The sequence below is a fragment of the Cyprinodon tularosa genome, unplaced genomic scaffold, assembly GCF_016077235.1.
Source record: "Cyprinodon tularosa strain WSP-4 unplaced genomic scaffold, ASM1607723v1 ctg142, whole genome shotgun sequence".
Lineage (NCBI taxonomy): Eukaryota > Metazoa > Chordata > Actinopteri > Cyprinodontiformes > Cyprinodontidae > Cyprinodon > Cyprinodon tularosa.
The window spans coordinates 61,809-84,635 of record NW_024038243.1 but is presented as its reverse complement, the minus strand read 5'-3'; the positions used below and the strand labels follow the sequence as shown (position 1 = coordinate 84,635).

Sequence of the window (22,827 nt, the reverse complement as noted above, 5' to 3'; positions counted from 1 at the left end):
CAGCAGCTTAATGGGTCTAATTCCTGTTTGCTTAGCACCTTTTTGGTGCTGGATGCGTAAATAAGCTTCCTTGAGCACAGCGTGCTGGACTTTATGAACTGCATTGTACCCACTCCATGCAATTTCGTCCTTCTGTCCAAACACAGAGTTTAATTTATCTATTTTTTTACTTTTAAAACGTCTCTCCGTTGAATGGAGCCATAAATGGCTCAAGGTGTAGAACTTCAGCAATGTACCACAAAATATCTGGTGACTCGAACAAGAAACGAGAAGATGAAGTACAAGCTTTCCTAAGACCCGCCCCCTTCTTCTTCTGATTAGTTAATACTGTTTGTTTCAGAGGTCTCCTTTGCTACCATTGGCTGACAAAGGCAAGAGGGTTTTCGATTGTCTTTTTAAAATTTATTCACCATCAATTTATTTTCGAGTGATTCACTACAAGACGGAAGTCCACCCTGGGGTCAGAATACTTTAATCCCTGGATTTAACTGAGCCTTCAGTTTCAAACGAAGAGCAGACGTACTTATCTCCAAGGCTCTACTTTATTTGTATAAAAAATTATGTAAAACTGAATTCATATGATGGGATTTAGAGGATATATATCAAGCCAATCATGATACACCATATACCCAACATGAGAAAATTGTTTGTGGGGTATTTTAGAGAGAGTTCCTTCAGTTATTTCTGTCATGAATAATGATGAATGTAATTGTGGTGAAACAATGTCATATGACGATATTGAAAATTAAGGAATGTTTAACTTTGGTTTTGCACCGTATTACTGCACCATTGCCGCCCCATCCATTGTCAGCTACTGATGTGCTGAGAAGTTTAGAGCCTTTTAAACAAATAAATATTTCATGTTCAATAATTTAACAGTGAACACACTCATAGATCCCAGCAGGAATATCAACTCTGAACACTTTGCACAAATATACAGTTGCCCTGGAAACAAAGTCCCACTGACTTCCGTTCAGATGTGTCATTCAACTGGTTATTAGATGATGTGTAATTACAAAAGTTGTGAAAATAATTTATGAAGGTTGAAAACATACTTAGTGTTAGTTTAAAAAACATAGATCATAGGTCTGAGCTTTAATGTTAAGCAAAAACAAAACTCAGATCATTGAGACGAGATCAGTAATTTCTTTTGAACACTAAGGTGCAATTTTCAAAAACATTCAAAAGATCTTTCACAGTTTTCCTTTAAGAAATTGTTTTTATGTTTTCATAGCTCTTAAAAAACAAAACATAAGAAAACAGTCTCTTAAGATCCCCCTTAAAAATTCTGGCAGCAATAAGATTTGGCCAAAATTCTAATTAGTTTTTCAGTTTCTCAGCATTTTAAACACATGATCACCTTGTTCAGCTTATTGCAGAGAAATGACAAGGTGTTGATGTTTCATACCTCACAGATCTTCTCCAGGGAAGGGACGAAGTAGTCATCACAGACCAGCGCCAGAGCGCAGAACATGTAGACAGTCTGTGAAAAGAGATAAATATTACAGGAAGAAGTGAGGCGTGAGGATCCAGTGAGATGGAAGGCATCCACGTGAAGCAGGGGTGATAACTCTCATCGAAGACATGCCTCAATTGCACTGATTACAATCCATCTGTGAAACCCTCTGATTCATTATGCACACCCTTTATAATTACCCACAACCTTTACTTCCCTGAATGCCATGTTAAAGTAGACCTCTCACTGTTACAGTGAGAACACGGTTAGTTAGAATTGTTGATCTGATCTCATATCGGTTAAAACAACTTAATAAAGCTTTCAAACTTAAGGAGATAAATAATACACAATGTTTATGTTTTCAATTGATATAGCGCCAAATTACAACACGTCATCGCAAGGCACTTTACAGTTCACCAGATCATCCAGTCAAACTGATTCAGAGTTTTCTGTCTAAGGAAAACCAGTGTTTGAAACGACTCATTGACTAGAAGGCAATCCCTCAAACTAAGCATGATTGTAGCGACAGTGGAGAGAAAAAAGAGGTTTAAGGATCCATCCATCCATCCATCCTTCCATCCATCCATCCATCCATCCATCCATCTATCCATCTATCCATCCATCCATCTATCCATCCATCTATTCATCCATCCATCCATCCATCCATCATCCATCCACCCATCCATCCATCCATACATCCATCATCCATCATCCATCCACCCATCATCCATCCATCCATCCATCCATCCATCCATCCATCATCCATTTAAGTGTCCTTCCATCCTGTGCCTCCGTCCGTAAATCCATCTAGGCATCCAGCTATCATCCAGTTATCCATCCTTCCATCCTCTCATTCATCCATCCGCCCGTCCGTCCATCCATCCATCCATCCATCCATCCATCCATCCATCCATCATCCATCCACCCATCCATCCATCCATCCATCCATCATCCATCCACCCATCATCCATCCATCCATCCATTCATGCATCCATCATCCATCCATCCATCCATCATCCATTTAAGTGTCCATCCATCCATCCATCCGTCCATCGATCCATCCATCCATCCATCCATCCATCCATCGATCCATCCATCCATCATCCATTTAAGTGTCCATCCATCCATCCATCCATCGATCCATCCATCCATCCATCCATCATCCATTTAAGGGTCCATCCATCCATCCATCCGTCCATCGATCCATCCATCCATCCATCCATCCATCATCCATTTAAGTGTCCATCCATCCATCCATCCATCGATCCATCCATCCATCCATCCATCCATCCATCCATCCATCATCCATTTAAGGGTCCATCCATCCTGTGCCTCCGTCCGTAAATCCATCTAGGCATCCAGCTATCATCCAGTTATCCATCCTTCCATCCTCTCATTCATCCATCCGCCCGTCCGTCCATCCATCCATCCATCCATCATCCATCCACCCATCCATCCATCCATCCATCCATCCATCATCCATCCACCCATCATCCATCCATCCATCCATTCATGCATCCATCATCCATCCACCCATCCATCCATCCATCCATCCATCCATCCATCCATCCATCCATCTGTCCATCCATCCATCCGTCCATCCAGCAAGAAATATGAACAACCAAGAAGTCTCAGTAAGTTTCCATAAACATTGAACTAATAAATGTTTTCAAAGTCTTGCTTGTTGAAAGCCTGAGAACAGAAGGGAACGTTTCTAATTGTGTTTAGTAATGAGTCACGACTCAGTGAGAAATGAAGAGTCATCTGTTTTTGAAAACACATCTGAATCTCTCACCAACTGGGGAAAAGCATATCTGAGCCAAACAGATGGAAAACAACTAAAGGAGTGTGCCACAACATCGAGGAAAAGGGGCCATTCAGGTGGAGATCTGTCAGTTTATGCAGCTAAATATGGAGTTTGTTACAAGCAAATAACACTGTTTCTTTAAATCAGCATATTATCAAAAATAGTTAGCCCTTCATCTGATGAAAAGATCCACTTGATACAAGAGAAAACTCAGGTTTTTAACCTGAGTTTTCTCCTTTTAAATTATTCACCAAATATAGAAAGCCCAACTGAGAAGCCTCTTTCTTTTTATCTTCAAACCCTATTATAAAAAACAAATTTTAACTGTAACAAGGACACTGGTGTCCTTCCAGAATACATCTCTCACTTCTAAGCGTTGTAGTTGTTACTTTAAGTTTAAATCCCTTTTTTTCCCAGTGTATATCATGCGGCGCAAGGTTGCATTTCTGGACTTAATAAAAATTTTGTCTGACAGGATCCCCTGCATGATGTGGCTCCCTCAAGGTGGATGTCCTGCGTTAAAAACAGACTGCAGGACACGTGTTAAAGCAGCATAACCAAAACCTAACCAATCTTGTACCAAACAAAAGAGTCTATTTGCCTCCTAAAACTCAGATAAAAAACTTCTAACCTCCCTGACGGACCAATCACTGCATAAATCACCCTCTATGTCTGCTATGGTTCCCACTGGACAAAATTTAAATGACGCCCTTAGATTACATTAGAAAAAATATTATGCTTTATATTTGATTCATGTCTTTTTCACAGCCAATGGTTTAAACATGTTACCTCAGTCTGTTATACATTCATACACAATTAAACATGCCTTTAATAAAGTTCTGTATGGTAACAGTGGGACTTTTAGATTAAGCTGCATTTTCTATTTTTAGGTATATGTAAAAACTATATGATGATCGGAGTATTTTAATACGCAAATAATAGCACAGGGCTTTTTTATCCACCAATGAAGGTTTAAAGAACAGCATTTTATTAAGTTTCTGTGTGACATTTTCGTGTGAGAGAGCTACTGGAGAAAGCTGAGAATCAGAAGTTTTTATTCCACACTTTGCCCACAAAATATGACAGAGAACCAGGTGGTTTAACCTCTTTACTGTCTTCAAAATACTTAATTATATAATTTTTAGTCTTAATTGACTAATAACAAATCGATAACCAGCTTTAGTGATGTACACGTGATTTTTCCCTACTAAGTTTGGAGTGAAAAAGCACATAGATAAAACTGCTTTAGCTCTGTATTTATATATAAATCTATTTATATATTTCTTAAAAACTGCTCCATTCTACTAGCCTGAGTGCCATTCCGAACTTAGTCCCGCCCACAACGTTTGAGGTCGGGAAGTTCGGACTGGCATTGCTCAGTAGTAGCACGAGTATGCTCGCACAATATCTGGCGGGCCAATCAAATTGTCAGGGCGGGCTTTATACAATGATGGACAGATGATCAACAGTAATGTAATCAACCACGTGACCTAAGCGCGCTTGGGTGACAACAACAATGGCTGCCGCTGGAGAGTTGAGGTGTGTAGATTCTGCTATTAGGTCTGTTCTAGAAGATATCGACAGCAAATTAATTTTAAAAGAGGAACAGAGAAACGCGATCAAGGCTCATCTTCTTATTCTAGGCGTGCAACTGCACGCTTTGATTTTTGTTGACAACAACTATGCGTCGCTTAACATACGTCACGCTCTCCGTTGCTCTTATTGGTTGTAGGTCTATCCAATTGAGTGCAGAGGCATTTTTTTTCCTGGTTCGTTCGAAACACGCCCCATAATCACAGCTCTATGGAGCAGTATCAGACTCATATTCTGACTAGAATTGAGTAGGACTACGTTAGGCTACCATTCTACATGATCTGTAACTAAAATTTTTAAGAGGATCTGTGATTGGCTCGATGAGCCAAATGCAGGTTTGGAGGTTGCTGATCCGTAAAAATACTTACATCATGCACACTTTACATTTTGCACTTAATGTCCCATACTCTGTTCATTGAGTAACTGAATGTTTGGTGAGAAGATGCTAGAAGAAATGTCATTCGTACGATCGTTCATCAGCTAACATAAAATAAAGCAACAATTATATATACATATATTACATAAATAGGGAGAGAGATACATTTGTTTCCTGCAGGTTTTGTGAAAACAATGACTTCTTCTATCATTCGGTCTTAAGTGGTTATCATTAGTGGACTTACACAGAGCACATGTAGGGCCACAGCTCCCTCAGTTCTCGCTTTGTTTGTGAACAAGTCGGTTGGAAACTCATGGAGAGCTGTAAGAGAGAGAAACCTGCCGTTAGAACAGATCAGCGTTCGCTAGCACAGAGGTAAGCCCTGGGAGGAGAAGAACCCACTGAACTCATGGGCAATGACAGAAAGCCCCGCCAGGATAAAAGCTCTGGGAGCGGTCATCTATGGAGCAAGCTCCCTAACAGGTTGGGTGGTGAGGAAGAAAGGAATGGTTGGAGAATACAGAATAATTGTGGTTATTTTGAGTGAGCATGATAGGAGAGGGAAAAACTAAAATACTGAGTGACATAAAGGAGGGTCTGTTGCAGGGCAGCCTCAGTCCTAAGGACAATTTAACACACCAATAACCCAACAGTTATTCTTAAAAACTCGATCTGATTCCAACTCTAAAAATTTATAATCAATTCTTTTCAATCTAGTAAGATCTAACATTTGATTGCTGGCATTAAAAACACTGTAGTTATGTAACATGTTGATGCTTTTATTATATTAAGATTCATCAGCAAATCAATGGTGGTTATTAGCGGCTGTAAAGACATTGGAACATTGCAGGTTTCTCACCAGGATTTGTTCTGAGTGGATTATGCAAAAATACCCTATTTGGATCAATCTTTAGGTATTTATACGACAAATCAAATAAGAATTGGAAAAGGTAAAAGACCCAGAGAGGACCTATATATGCACATGCAAACTGTATCCAAGGACCTCTTTGCTGCAAGGCAACAGCCTTTCTGTAACATATAAAAGGTAAGGCAGCACTTTGGGCATGAAAAAAAGTTTCTAACAGATTAATATTGCAGGAGAGAAAGTTGGAAGTACTTCTCCCTGCGAAAACCGTTTCACAAGGATCCAAACATTATCAAGGCATCTAGATCATGTATGTTCATGTATTCTGTTTCTTTTTTTCATACATATCCTCCACCTTCTCTGAGTGCCAATGAACATGTGGCTCTTTCTGAATCATTTAAGTTTATCTTTGGACACACCTTCTCTGTCAACAATGGGTGGTGAGGTTGCTCAAGGACCCAGATGCAGAGATGAGGGAAGCAGAGATGAGTTCTGAGAGGTTTAATTGCAGACAATAGGTAGCAGAGGCAGAAGTCCAACTTAAAATATTAAACAAACCAAAACCATGGAAACATCAGGAGAAAAAACGAGTCTGAGGAGCCAGGGAGAGACGAGCTGAGTAGACAATAAAGCAACAAGAAGGAACCAGCATTGAGTGTCTGCAAGGTGGAGTATTTAAGGAGAACCAAACAAAAGGTTGGACTAACGAGCTGAATGTAGAGCAGGTGTGGTTGGAACTGGCAAGAGGGAATCCAAGGGGAAAGAAAACACAAGGGGGCAACAGAGAGTAACTAAAGAATGCTAGAATATCATGGAAAATAAAAACAAAACAACTGATAACAGAAAACTGAAAACTCAGAGTCACAACAAATAAGAACCATAACATTCTCATTCAAAGAGTTTTGCCAATTTTTCGGACTGACTGACCTTCATTTCTTAAAGTAATGATGGCCACTCGTTTTTCTTTACTTAGCTGCTTTTTTCTTGCCATAAAACAAATGAACAGTCTATTCAGTAGGACTATCAGCTGTTTATCAACCTGACTTTTGCACATCATAACTCATGGTCCCAACCCCATTTATAAGGCAAGAAATCCCACTTATTAAACTTGACAGGGGGCACATGTGAAGTGAAAATCATTTCAGGTGACGACCTCTGGAAGCTCATCTAGAGAACGCCAAGAGTTTTCAAAGCAGTGATCAAAGCAAAAGGTTGCCACTTTGAAGAACCTAGAATATAAGACATATTTTCAATTGTTTCACACTTTTTGTTTGAGTATATAATTTTGCGTGTTAATTCATAGTTTTGATGCCTTCGGTGTGAATCTACAATTTTCATAGACGTGAAAATAAAGAAAACTCTCTGAATTCTTTGAAGGTGTGTCCAAACTTTTGTTCTATACTGTATATATTTACAGTGAGTTTTGTTCTATTATTATTTGCAAGCAAAGAACATGTTTTGTAAATGGAAATCTGAAAAATATGCAATGCAGAAATTAAACTTTGAGCTTTTTAATAAATAAAAAGGTTTGAGAGTAACCTTGCTGTTCCTTTCATATTTTGTTTTTTTATTTTTAAATGTATTTTCTTGTTTTATTGTTGACTTATTTTTCAGATATCTCTTTTTCAGATCGAGTTCCATGAACTGTAATCTTTTAAAACTGTGCTTTAAAGCTTCCATTCTCTTCACTTAAAGCCTGATAGAAATGTTGCTGCTAACGTCTGCAGACCAATAAAAAAGCATCACCTGAGGATATCCCTCTCCAGAAGGGAGGAAATGTGATCTGTAAAATGTGTAGAATGCAATTTGTAAAATTCGCTCTGGAAAAAAATAAGTTGAAAAAATAAAATCTGAAAATTAATTACATTTTTATAAAAGAAAAAATATAATTTCAAAAACAAAGTAAAGGAAAAATAAATAAAAAAAATCTGAGAAAACAGCTAAGTTTACTTTTAATAGTTTGTAAAACTCAATTTATAAAATATCAATTTAGAGATATACATTTAAACATTAACATTTGTTAAACAAATGTGAAAAAATAGAATTTGAACAAATTAAATATTTAAATCAAATAAACACATTTAAAAAAAAATATTTTTCCTGGAAAATGGAAAAACTGAACTTTGAAGAAGACAGTAAACCATATTTCAATTAGAATGTTTTTAAAATTTTATTTCTGAACAATTTTGAACATTTCCTTTTGTAAAACATATTCATGCTTGCAGCAAAAATACAACAAAATTCTCTCCATATAAGTGGATGTGAAGAAAATAAAGAAGCATTCTCCTTCATTTCACCTCCATTTTCATGTTTTTTTTTATTTCAACATAAACACAGAAAGAAATGCCAACAGCTTCCAAAATATATCGTCCCCGTCCTGCACCTTTATCTACTCTATTGACGTGTTTGTATCTCCACAATCTCTCTGCAGCATTCCTCTACTTTATTCTCTACTGCCATGACTAAACAACAGAGCAGCTTTTCAAAAAGCTGCACAGCAAACAGTTGTCTCAAGGTGACAGCTGCATGTGTTTAATATTTACTGCTAGGAGCCGGAGTGAGCTGGTTTAGTCTCCATCCGGCCAAGATACCAGGCTGGGAAACAAACAAACAACAAAGATTTAGGCTCAACCAGAAGCAAGGTTCAGCTTGAAAATCTGGGAAATTAACCTAAAACATTAATAAAAACACAGAAAAAACAGCTGATTAAGAGTTTAATCCCAAGGAGTTCATTATGTCTCCAAAAAGTGTGAAACCCAGAGTCCCAGCAGAGATTATAAACACTTTGAGGGAGAAGAGCCTCACAGGAAAACCAGCAAACCGTCACAAAAAGAAGGTTTCTTTATGCACTGACAGCTTCTACTTCCAGATACCTGCTGTCCTTACAGCTGAATCAGAGGCGCCGCCACTTTATATGCTCCTACATACACTCAATCAAACTGTAGCGCTTGGTCACAGCCTGGAGTTCTCTAAAACTGAGCTGACATGAGAGATTAGTGAGGTTAGATGGACTTATTTAGTTTCTCATTCAATTCTAAGAAGAATTTAAAAGCAAAAATTAAAAAAAAAATAAATAAAAGTTGGTGAAATCAGATTAGGGTGAAAAAATATCCACCCGCTGTTTTTGTTCTTTATTTCAGAGGCTCAGAATGTGGTGACGTATGCGCCATTAAACGGCCACCTCAAACATCCCGTTGCCTTAATTAGGTGATAAAAGTTTGCAGATTATGTTATCTAACAGCAACATGAAATCAGTGTTGCTTTTGAAAGCCATCTTAGATTTAGTCTTTAGGACGAAAACTATTATTAGTTTTAGTCGCATTGTAGTCATTACGATATGTGATACTCATTTTTAGTCAACTAAAACTTAAAATCCTTTAGTCTAGTTTTAGTCAGTTTTATGCTGCAAAAGAAAGTTAACCTTTACAATTTCGAATAACAGCCAGATCCTTTACCACACTCACAGCTCTAGCCTAGATGCTACAGTCGCTGGGTATAGAATGCTGCCGTGCAGTTCATCATTGCTGTTGACAGAAAACTTTCATTTTTATAATTCAAATCAACTTTTTTTAATGAATTAATGCCCTACTTTACAAAAAAGTGTCTCACAAAAGCTTTGAAAATAGTAGATCTAGTTCAAAACATCATATTGGTTAATATAGCAGAGAGACAAGCTAACAAAATGTACAATAAAGGAATGGTTTTAGACCTACAAGGTTTCCATCCCAAAGCAAACATTTCCTGATCTACTATGAATAATGCATTACACACAGATCAATAAAATCTTTATTGCTCCAAAAAGCAAAGAACTAAAACATTCTTCTTTCTACTTTGGCAATTTTGGATTTATTTCTGAGAATTTGCACCTTAGTTATCGATGCTAAGGGGTCAAATATTTAAATTCAAATGGGTCTGATATAAAAAAAAATGAAAACCTACATAATTGCCTTGTACTGCCATGGCAATCCAGACCTAAAATGTTGAAATATTCAAAGGAAACATATAAAATGTTTTAATGACAATACAAGGAAACAATTACATTATATTTAAATAAATAGAAACGAGAACAACTCTGTACGTCAGTTGGTCGGCAGGATCAATGAAGACGTAGCTGCATGGCTGATACTGCTTAGCTGATTAAAGCACAATGATGCAGTTTAAACGTCTGACCGAATATTTTTTAGTCTCGTGTTGTTGACTAAATCTTAAACCTATGACTAGTCATGTTTTATTCATTAAAGGTCCTGGTTTAGCTTGTCAGAGTTTGTTATCGTCAAAAATGAGGGGTAAAGGAAATTATTCTTCATTGTCATCGTTGACTAAAACAACACTGCATGAAATGCAAACATCCTTTGCAGTCCTAAGACACATGATTAAACATGAAAATAAGAGGAACAGGATAAAAAAAAATATTTTTATTTATCAGCAAAGCTACTCTAAATGTTTTCAAGGATTAACATTTAAAATAGGATCAAAGTTACATGTTGGTAACAGATCCAGGACAACGCAGGTATCCTCGTCTCCTCAGGGAAGGTCTCCAATTCCTAACCCTGAAGAATCAGAGGCGTTCCATAACCCAGAAAAGACATGTTGTGTGAAGTTCCTGGTCTATCCTGCGATCTCAGAATAATGAGATGTTCACAGAAGCCCCCCCTGACATCACATGTCTACCCTGCTTCAGCTCCTTTCTCAGCAAGAGAAGCAGCAGCTGAACTCACTGAACTAAATAACTGCAGTTTCTACCACAATCTACCTGCTCCGTTCAACCCTGATTGGTGACAAAGATCCAGACAACATGGCAAACCAGCATCTTCAGGAGGAGGTGAAGACTGTCTGAACTGTCAGAGAGCTGGGCGGTTCCTAAAAATGATTTATTGTGCAAAGAAACACTAAAAATGCAGGACAACTACTTAGCTGAGATAGCAGCATGCAGGTATGCCGTTACTTTAGCTTTTAATTCAGTTTTTTTGTTTTTAATTATGTGCATTAGCTGAGAGAATTGGGTTCTAATTTGAAAAAACTACCAGCCTCAAATTGTATCAACAAAGAGACCAGGAAAAAAGGTCCTGAAGCCTCCCTCACTGCTAGATGTTAAAAATAATGAAATAATAGTGTATTTCTTACTGAAGTATTTAATCCAGAAATTGTTAGAAAGTAAAATTATTTTACATTGTAGTTTACACATATTTGAAACGCTATCAAATTAACAGAACAAATTAATTGATTGCATAAATTTGGAAACGCATATTAAGGAAGGTCTTAAGTAAAAGATATTTAAGTAAAAATGGATTTTCTGTTTAATAATTTGTAGTTTGTCAGTAAAAAAATGTTTTACTTCCAGTTTCTAATTATGCATCTCTTTGTACTGTTTATAACCTTAAATCTGAATAAACAGACCAAAGTCAGCGGTCATAAGCCTAATAAAAAATCAAATAGTATAAATACATTTATCAAAAACGTTTATCAAGGGGGCGGGATTGTTGTGGCGGAAGGTTTGCAAGCAAGTTTGATTGTTGCCGTTTTCTCAGAGGCATCTTGCGAACCAGTTAGCAACTTAGTGCTAGTAGCGTCCCATTGGGAAATTCCATTGGGACCAGGTAGCACTAAATTGGTGACTTAGAAACGACACTGTCAAGGAACGCTATGGACAGCGGAAACATGGAAGAGGAGGAGAGTTTAGTGTGGGAGGTCGTGGATGAGTCTCCTCCGTCATCCATTTTTTATTTAGAGGAAGAAAGCGGGGATGAAGATGTTGTGGAAGAGGACTAACCTGACTCCGCCTGACGCCCGAAACCTTCGGTTGAAGTAATTTTCGGAAGGGGCGGAAATACTGGTTGGCTGATTGGCCTATGTTGGTGATAGACGGGCCAAATAAACCAATCAGATCAACGAAGCATATGACTTACTAACAGCCAGGCTACTCTTGCCGAAACCAGTCGGGAGAAGAGCAAAAACATCTTTTCCTCTGAGAAAAGCCTCCAGAGCAGTGTTTTGCTCTTCTTTCAGTGAAGAAATACTCTGTAATTCCGATAAAATTTGCTCGATAGCCATGCTAACGCTAGTTTCATTGGCTGAAGCCGCTATGTTCTTTAGACTGAACTGTCGCGCTTCTCGTTGCGTCACACCTCAACCCTCGTTCGTTTGGTGAACGGCTCCAAATTTTCTTCAACGGAGTCTCCAGACTGATTAGCGAGTGAAATTTTGAAAGCTCGCGAGATCAGGATGGTCTCACGAGGCTAGAAGAGGACGCCAGGGCGGCAGAAGCTTGGTTTGGTGTAGAAGGCTTACAGCCGTACATGTTTGAGCCCTTGCCTCGCAACGCTGCCAGTTCTGTTAGCTCTACGTCTGCTGAAGACACAGACGTCCATCCCCGTGAACACTGGGACGGAACTCAATGGTGCTTATTTCAACCGTTGCGTATATTAGCTGCGAAATATGAATCAAGAGGCTATGACCGAAAAAAACTGATTGACAGATGATCGTTGATAAATGATTGGCCGAATTTAGGTGTACAAGCTGACTATAACCAACTGGCCTGCATTAGATAACGCAAAAAAACACAGATTTTAAAATAGGATTTTTTTTTCTTTATTGAAATTTTCAAAATTTTGGGATAGTACATCTGATAAAGAGTACATGTACATGAATGATTTGACATTTATATATAGGGTTGGGAATTGAAAAGATTTTCACGATTCCGATTCCCTTTTCGATTCTATGAAACGATTCGATTCTTTATCGATTCTTTTTTCGATTCCAATTTGGGGAAAAAAGGAGAACAAACTGTTTGATTATCAGCATCAACTTTGTTTACTTAACTATTGCACAATCTTACAAAATCAACAAGATCAAGATGTCCACAGGAAATGTGAAACTGGAGTAACATCCGTGTTTAAATGAAAAATGAATACAAGAACAAACTTAATAACCAACAATGTCTAATAACAAATGATGGGATAATAACCTATTTTAAATAACAAAAAATACTAATTATAAAACAGTAGTAGGGAAAATTAACAGTTATTTTGCAGAAAGATGAGCATATCTGCTTTTTCTGGAAGGATACGGGATCTTTCAGGGCTTATGGTGTCTCCAGCTGTGGAGAACACCCTCTCAGATGGGGTGGAGGAAGCCTGCACACAGAGGTAGTTTTCAGCCAGTCCAGATAGCAAGGGCAGCGTATCTTGCTTGTTCCACCACCACAGTGTGGCGCTATCCCTGCAGGGGATGGAGGGCAAGCTTTTATAGAGCTGGATTTCCTGATCTACCCTCTGGGCTAAGGAAAGACGGGGCTTTGATTCACAAAGTGACCGCAGCTCGTTGTCTTCCTCCTCGAATAGTTCTTCCAACTTGCGTAACTTGCGTAACGTGCGTAACTTACATAACTTACGTAAAAAACGTGACGTAAGTCGTGCTCCCCAGAGCCGGCGCTCTAGGCTCTGGTGCTGCGGGAATCGAAAAAAGAATCGTTCAGCGAGCTGCCAAATGATGCCATGGAATCAGAAAATACGGAACCGGTTCTGAACAGGAACCGGTTTTCGATTCCCATCCCTATTTATATATGAATTCCCTACAATTTTAACAGGTTGATATCCAACTGAATTTTGAAGCCACAATGTGTTTCTTTGAGGCACTTAAGCCGCAGCTCCCAGGATTTACACTTACTGATGACTACTGGGGATAGTAGTAGGAGCAGAGCTCAAGCCACCATGTGGTACATTATGGATGATGTTAGGACGCCGGGGGAAATACATGATGTTTGTTGATTCCTTGTGGTAGTGAAGAGGAAGCAGGGGAGGGATGGAGGGAGCAGGATGCCATCTAAACTTATCGGTTTAGTGGATAGTATTCCTTCGGTCCTCATAGTGCTATCTCAGAACGTAAGGAGCATTATTCACACGGGAGAAGAAAACATGAAGACCCTGTAAGTGCTGGTTCTAATTAGTGCAGTTGCATGCAGGGTCACTGGGATGAAACTCCAGCTGCTGACAACGCTCCACTCCAAATTACTCCTGCTGGCTGTAGAAACAGAATAACACAGCTCACAGAAACGCACACAAATAAGGGCAGGGAGACTGTTTCCCTTTCTGTAATCAGGACGGCTTCCCCGGTCCTCCTCATGATGCCCAATCAAATGCAGTCAATGTATCAATCAGCAATCAGTCATCAGTTCACAATGGGAACACTTCCAGCCTCATTCTGGAGCTCACCGCTGCCAACATCATCCCATGCCATTTACCCCACGATTTAGAGCCACTGAAGACAAGCTCTGAATCAAGATGAACAGGAACTCCTCTGTGTTTCACTCACCCCTCTTTATGTTATGAATCAGGTGAAGCTCTGCTTCTACAAAAGAACGGTGGACGGGAACACTATACAAACAAAGTCCTTCTGATCACTCCACTAACCATGTCCCACGCTGGAGTGTACTGCATGTGAACTATGGGGAAGGCAAGGCCATCAGATCGTAGAAGTTGCTAAGCGGGATTTTTTTTTTTTTTAAGTTCACAAAGCTATAAAATACACAGATTTGTCCCCAGATGATGAGGCTTTTGGGAATCCTGGGCATGTTGTAGATGATTTGCATCTTGTGTGTTGCATGATGACCAGGACAACAGCTATAGCACGGGGTTGGTGGTCCAATGTTTTTAAAAGCTAGACATTGTGTTCCAGATATTAAGAAATCTCACTTCTCAGCCTCCCTAAGAGATTTTATAGCTTTAATTACTAAAAATTTATGAAAAATAAAGAGTAGCCTGTCTAGGAGTTCATGGATCAGGAAGCCTCTGCAGACTGCTGCCCAGTCCTCTTTGCATGAGCCCCTCGCTTTTCCCCTTGCAGGTGGTGGGACTATTGGAGGAAGGCGTTGCTTCACTACTCTGGGCCAGGCCCAGCGAAGAACATCAACCCAAGGCCATGCTCCAGGGTAAGGTCCCATCTCTGCCGCAATGGGTGATGTCCTATGTCTCAATTTTATAGTCTTCAAAAGGGCTTTTTGAAGCCCTGTTTGTCTGACCTATTACCCAGAGCCTGTTTGCCTTTGGAGACCTGACAAATGGCATTTAAAACCATGACAAAACAGCCTCTGGGATCACCCACGCACTGAAAACCCTACAGCATGTAAAGGCAGGGGTTTAGAATAAAAAAAATCCCTTTATTGTCCAACAATGGGGAAATTGTGGTATTACAGCAGGAAACGGTTATAGCATTCAGACTATGTGGACCTTAGAAAGTGTATAAAATAACTTAATAAGTGCAAGGTTTAAGAAAATAAATAAGTATTGTACTGTACAGTGTGTTTACAATATAAATGCTCTGTATCTAGAGAGTAAATAATCAATATACAGCCTTGGACTTTGTTACGGAAATGGTTATTTGTAAATAGCAGCAAACATCAAAGATGTGCAAAATGACAGCAGCATGTTATTTAACTGACTAAGACAGAAACTGTGCAAACATCAGCATGAATGGAACAACTTACTGAGGAGTTTCGGAACATTGATTTTCATAGATCCTTCCAGCTGCAGGGAGGAAGGATCTGTAATAACGCTCCCTGGTGCACTTGGATGCAGCAGTCTGTCACTGAAGGAGCTCTCCAGTGCTGCAACAGCTTCATGCAGTTGGAAGACATTACCTTACAAAGATGTTATTTTATTTAGGATCCATTTGTTTCCCACCTCCAGCACAGAGTCCAGGGTGCATCAAATCACAGAGCTGGCCTTTCTGAGGAGGGTTTTTTAGAGGATACCCACCAGAAATTATGCTTTTATATGAGGTTTTCTGAGTTTGAATCCAACCAAATGTAACACCTCCATAGCATTAAAGAAAGTGGCCAAGTATGGTAGGCGTCAAATGAAATGGCCTCCAAGTCCAAAGTCATTGTACTTGACCAAGTACAATTTGGAGGAGAGTGTCTTCCTCAAGTGAATGATTAGTATTATTGGGCTCCTGTTCAAAGGTAAGAAGAGATAGAGGTGGGGGATGGATAGACAGACCGGTGTAGCTGGTATAATGCGGACGCTGCACTGGTCTGTTGTGGTGGCGAGAGAGCTAAAAGGTAAAGCTCTCTATTTACCGCAGCATTGCGGTGCCACAGGGAGGGACTACAAGAAGAAAGAAGGCTGCAAGTTCAACCAGTTTATCTAGGCAAAAATAGTATTTAGTCAGAGACCATCTCAATCTACAAGATGTTTTCTTTGCTACAGCAGTTCAACACCACTTCTCAGTTGTCTTTCACAAATTTAAATTCTCATAAATTTAAATTACCACAAACCAATTAATGTGTCTCTGTTCATTCGGATGCTACTGAAAGAGTGAATCCAGCCTGAGTGATAAATCGTTCACTGTGTAAAATAAACACAAAAGACCACAGGTTAAAATATAATGCTACCTTTATTAGCTACAGTCACACAGTATTACACCCAGGGGCGGACTTACCATTAGGCAAAACTAGGGAGTTACCTAGGGCCCCAAGTTCCTGGGGGCCAAATAAACCTCCTTTTACATGTATGGTTAATACAGGTATTAACGTGGCACAGAGCCACAGCCAAAATAGGACGTTGAAGCGGGAAGCTGGCCCTTTTAAAACCTCCGCCGGAGGGGTGTGTCTTCAGAGGGGGATAGTTCCGATCAGCGACACTGGATCACAACAAGACCGTCATGGCTGCTTTGTGGCTTCATCTTGACCTTTTAGCAGGTGAAATGGTTCTTCCATGACCTTTTGCGTGCATTATAGAGGTTGCCAGCAGAAGCTTGAATAAGCTATAGAGAAGGAAGCCAGTGATTTTTACTCTGAACCTGTGGTCCTATAACAGAAGCGGTGGGAAGCAATCGATGGACGGAAGGATGTGTTGTCACCTCATTTCGTTTACCGTTATTTGTTACCTTTTGTAAAATGTTTAGATGTCAAATTTTCTTGATTTCTTACAATGTATTCCCATTTTGAGGTTTCATTTAGATTAATTTATTCTTAAATGTTCTTAGAAATGTTTAGTTTTCATTTATGTCTTGCCTTGGACGGGTTTGCAAGCAACTAACATTTCCCCGTGCTCAAATGGCATTTTTGCCAGCTAACATGTTTATTTTGCAGACGCGCCTTCATGAATATGTAAATAACATTTTAATGACCAAACCACCCAAATTTGTGAAGGATATGCAATGAAAATACCATCTGGCTGTACAGTAACTTATCAAACCTCAAAGTGATCATGAGCACATTTCCCACATCTAGTACATTTAAAAGTCAGGTGCTATTGACAGACAACTTTCCAACATTTATTTTATAAAACTCTCTTTTAAATGTTTTAATTTTGTTTGTAGTAATGTAAGATACTGATTTACAGAGCATTATAAAAAAAATATGAATTATCATTATTAGTGTTATTATTTTTTTTTACTTCCATCTCCATACCTTAATTTCTATCAAAGCCACTGTTAAACTGGTGGTACAACACACTATCTGCTAATTTAAATTGGTGGAACCAAACTTGTTTGCGCATCTCATCAGTTGCACCTATTAAGAGCTCCTAGTTGGATTCTTTGAAAGTCCTAACAGTCCTATGTAGTCTGTCCAATCATATTTGACAAGCAGGAACTGATAGATTACGCTGTACAGAAAATTATTCTGCCCATGTTTATAACTGCTGGCCAATCCATGGTCTCTGTGACTACTGATGATGTCAGCTCTTCTAAGTAAGCGGACAGGGCTGTTATGTAACGCTGAGCGAGGCTCTGTATGCTCTGTAAGAGCCTGGAGGGGGAGGGGAACGTTCGATGTGTGTGTCATGGATTGAGAGTGAAAAAATAATCTGAATCCTGCACAACTCCACTCTAAGTCATGACATAATGCTTTTCGATTGTTGCCATGGAGATGGACACGAATGAAGGATGGGGGTGTAGCTGTATCTGGCTGTGTGTGCGTGTGTAGGCGTTTGCTGCAGACTAACACTAACAACTGAAGCAAAGTTATAGATGTTTTTTTAACAAAAGATTTTAAAAAAGGAAGATTAAAAAAAATAAACAGACAGCACGAAAAAGTGCTTTTAAATATTACAAAATGACTTTGGCTTTAATCTGAATAAATAGAAAAGATGTTGTCTTGTAGCGTAATAAAGCTTTTTCTAATTATATAAATATTCATAAACCAATCACTTTCATAATCAACATGAAGGATAGAGCATCATCACAAATAAAAGAACCAAGAGTTTTCTGTTAATTTCTTAAGAAGATTTATTTATGATCAACATTGAATTAAATGCTTCTGTTAAATCTTATTCAAACAACTTAAGGAAACTTCTAATCAACATAATCAACAATTATCTTTATCATTAATCACATTCAAAATCTTAAGAGGAAAAAGACGCAAATCAAAATAACACTCTGCTTTAATCAGAACCATTTCATGAAAAGGGAATTTGATTATGAAACATGAATGATTTGTTGGTCTTACATTGGTAAAGGGATTTTGAAAACTGATCTGTGTTATAATAATGAATCAGAATTCTGCCAAAAGTACACACATGTAAGTACTACTGATACAGGCAGCTTTATTTATAATAACACACGCATGTAAACTACGCTTCAAACACATTTTATGCGTGTAGATTTAATACCACGAAACCCCGAATGTCACAACCATCGGTTCAAGCTCCTTCTCTTGCTTTTTATGCTCCTATAGATTCTCTCCTACTGTGGACCTGTTTATGTGGCTCATGTTAACTTTTGTCACTTTGAAGGAAGAACCAACCTGAGAAAGTAAACTGCTTGTGATTGGCTACTTTTCAGGAAGTCCTGCCTCTTGAGACAGTACTGTTTTCCTCTTTACCATGGCTAGTAACTAGTGATGGTGAGATTTAGCCTCATGAGGCATTGAACTGTTTGGCCAAATTGATTCAACGATCCCCACAGTTCATGAAACTTTACGTGAAGATGTCACCACCTACTGGTGGTTTGCAGAACTACAGTTAGCAATATAATCTGTAAATGTTTGCAATTGTTTTTCTCTTCCATTTCTTTAAAGTTCTTAAAAAATGTGTGTAAAATGCCTCAGAAGAGAACAACCTTATAAGAACCATTGTTTTTCTGCCATTTTAGTGAAATAAGCTCAAGCAGACAGTGAAAGTGTTTGTGCAAATTGGGAAATGATGAGCAAAATGAAAAGTGTGAGTCATTTTTATACAAACATTATAGTTTTTCTTTGGTTTTAATCGGGTTAGAGGTTATGCGTTCAACCAATCTTTTGGCTAAACCAACCAATTTCAATTGACCCAATCAATATTTGCAAACCAATACAAATTAGTCACAATAGCCAAAATAATTCTTAAGTATTATCGAAACTTTCTAAGTCTACAGTAAGGGGGGGTCTCAAACCATTCACCTCAGGATTGGAAGTCAATGTCTTACAGCTGGCGCCACTAGCAAAGGCTGCACACAACAATGCAATACTTCCTAAAACTAATGTTACAACTGTAACCAGTGGCTTGCTCAGATTTTGATCACTACATAGTTTTAACCAACTAGATTGGTTGTTTTTTTCATCCATCCATCCATTTTCTTCCACTTATCCAGGGCCGGGTTGCGGAGGCAGCAGTCTAAGCAGAGATGGCCAGACTTCCCGACCCACACACACTTCCTCCAGCTTTTCTAGGGGGACCCCGAGGCGACACCAGTCCAGCTCAGGACATAGTCCCTCCAGCGTGTTCTGGGCCTTTCACGAGGCCTCCTCCCAATGTGACATGCCTGGAACACCTCCCGAGGGAGGCGACAGGGAGACATCTGAAACATTCCCTAGCCACCTCAGCTGGCTCCTTACGACGTGGAGGAGCAACGACTCTACTCCGAGCTCCGCCCGGGTAACTGAGCTCCTCACCCAACCTCGAAGGGTGCGTCCAGCCACAATAGGAAAAAACCCCATTTCGGTTGCTTGTATTCGCAATCTTTTCCTTTCAGTCATTACCCAGATATCATGACCACAGGTGAGGGTGGGAACGTAGATCGTTTGGTAAATCAAAAGCTTTGCCCCCCGACTCAGCTCCCTCTTCACTACGACAGTCCTGTACAGCGACCGCATCACTGCCGATGCTGCACCGATCCGTCTGTCAATTTCCCTCTACCTCCATCCCTCACTCGTGAACAAGACCCCAGGATACTTGAACTACTCCAATTGAGACAAAGACTCTCCACCAACCTGAAGTGGGGAGTTCCCCTTCTCCGATGGAGAACCATGGCCTCAGATTTGGAGGTGCTGATCCCCATCCCGGCTGCTTCACACTTGGGTGCAAACCGCCACAGTATTTTTCCAACCAATCCATTCTTAGAATCTATCCACACCCTATCCAATTGACCGCAGCTATCCTACAAACTCCCACATCTTGACTGAATATTGAGGCTGTTTAAATGCCTGTCAAAGTTCTTGCAGGGTCTGAACGCTTCCCGAAGCGATCACGTGGTATCACGGTAGCGAGGCTTTCGACATAAATTTTGGCCCCTCCCCTAAATGAATCACACCTCGACACGCACTTCTAAGAAACCTCCACTCAATTACTCAACACACGCCTCAAAGCCTCGGCTCATCTCATAACATCACTACTAGTAACATTAGCAAAGAGATTCAGGATTAAGATTGTTCTTAGCCTTCAACTTGCTTGCTGCCAAGTTCGCCAGTGCTGTAATGAAGAAATCTTCATTACTGGGACTATTTTTATGAATATAGCTTTTTATGTAAATAGCTTGTAGCACTTTAAGGGGGCCTTTGCACTTTATTAAAAATCAGTTTGCTTAGCACTAGACACTTTATTTAGCATTTCACTTAAAGAACAGTTTGCACACAAGGTTTTTAAAATATTTATCAAATATTTATTGGGTATTTTAATAGTTAGCATGTAGTCTTTTGTTCCAGGCTCTCCACAGCTGCTCTCCATTAGTAATTGGGGTGGTTGTCTGTGGAAAAGAGAATCGATGTTTACAGCAAGCAAGGGTTACTGTTTAGAACCTTCAGCAAATGTTAGTGTAAAGTCTGTTAGGAGTAAGTGCAAAAGAAGTGTTGTGGTGCTGAGAAAGTGACTTACCTGTCTTTTCTGTTTCCTCTCCAGGGTGTTTGGACAAATGCTTCCCTGGGGGTCCAGACACCATTTAAAGGTTCTGGGAGAGACCATGGAAAATATAGGGGGAGTTGTGCACATAGTTTGTGGGATTTCTATAGTGTATGGGTGCAAGTTAAATCAGAAAATGTTTATAAAAAAAATAACCTTAAGTGTGTGTTTGTAGATATTTGATTTAAATGTTTGTAGATGAAAGTGAGGAGTTAGTTTTCATGTAAATGGTTTAGTCCATCAGCTGTGTCTATTTAAGCCAGAGATTGTGTGTTTGATGGAGACTGAATGCTGTGGAGCCAAATAGACCTGCTCATGCCTGAGAAGATCATTTTCTCACTGAAAATCCAGCCGAGAGGTCGCCTGCTAACAAGTGCATTAGCAAATATCTTGTACAGAAGGAAAGTGGCAACCACTGCATACCTTCTGGGCCTCTTTTGTGACTTAAGACACCCTCGCCCCAAAGCATGACTGGTGTTTTCCCCCGATTTTTGCCTCTTTCTGTTACATTTTTGAAATGTAACGCTAAGTTGATCATTTTGGCAGATTATAATGGAGCCACTGGGATCCAGCAGCCCTGAGCACTGTCCCACGTAACTTCACCCTACTATGGGTGCACAATCCCTTGGCGTTGACGTTGGCATCCTCCGTCACAAGAGGTAAAAATTTATGTATTTTGGATGTACTATTTTTGAAATATGAATTGTTTTGATGAGGAAGTCATAGCCAGGACCTTTAACAATGAAAAAAAACATAGGAAAAGTTTCACGTTAGCCCTTAGACGTATGGTAATAATTTATTAGTGGTATGAAACGGCATTGGGACGGAGAAACTGGGTTTGAATTGACCCTTTTTTTTTGTGCATGCATATTTTTTCCAGGTATTCCGGCTTCCTCCCACAGTCAGAAATCATTGCTGTTATGTTTTTGTTTGTTCCAAATTGTCCTAAGGTAGATGTGTGCTTGTGTGTCTGTTTGTTCTTCATATCTCTTGGTTAGCCTGTGATGGACTGGTGACCTTTCCATGTTGTACCCCACCTCTCACGCAATGATGGTGGGAGACAGACAACAGCACCTGCTGCCATGCAAGGACACACGGATTTAAATAAATCTAAACCATGGAAGAACGGCTGCATCACATCCAGCCCTCATCTGTTGTGTTTGAGAGCAATAAAAAAGCAAGAATCAGATTGTGACTCAGTACCTGCAAGCAATTTATCCTGAATTCCTCCAATTGGTACAAAGGACAAAACAAATCTTGATCTGGATATCTCTAATTCCATATTTATCTAGACCAGAGAAAAACACTTCAAGAACATTTAGTAAATTTTGTCTGTCAGTGAACCATCCAATGTAGTTGAAATCTACAGCAGTTGAAGGTAGATTAATGGTGTAAAAAAAACTATTGGTTCCTTTAAAAATGTATTCATTTCTTGTCTCGTTTATCACACATAAATGTTTTAGAACCTCAAGCCAATTTTAATATTAAAGGTACATGGTTATGTTACTGTATATTACATTTTTCTTTATGCACCATTAACTGTTTATTTTTATCTTTTAACAGTGTGTATTTACCATAGCAACATCATGTAACTGGGATTACATCACTGTAAATAATGCCAATGAGCTGCTGTCAGTCTGG

At 39.3% G+C, this 22,827-nt stretch overlaps 1 protein-coding gene across 2 annotated transcripts in view; it reads right to left on the bottom strand.

The window, feature by feature from the left end:
• Positions 1-22,827, bottom strand: part of slc24a3 (solute carrier family 24 member 3) — an 88,327-nt gene that overhangs the window by 29,209 nt on the left and 36,291 nt on the right. For both annotated transcript variants that reach the window (XM_038278552.1, XM_038278551.1), the window contains 2 exons: positions 5,477-5,553; positions 1,409-1,483 (listed from right to left, as the gene is read on the bottom strand). In XM_038278552.1, the coding sequence (XP_038134480.1) occupies positions 1,409-1,483; positions 5,477-5,553 (152 nt within the window). The remainder of the gene's footprint in view (positions 1-1,408; positions 1,484-5,476; positions 5,554-22,827) is intronic.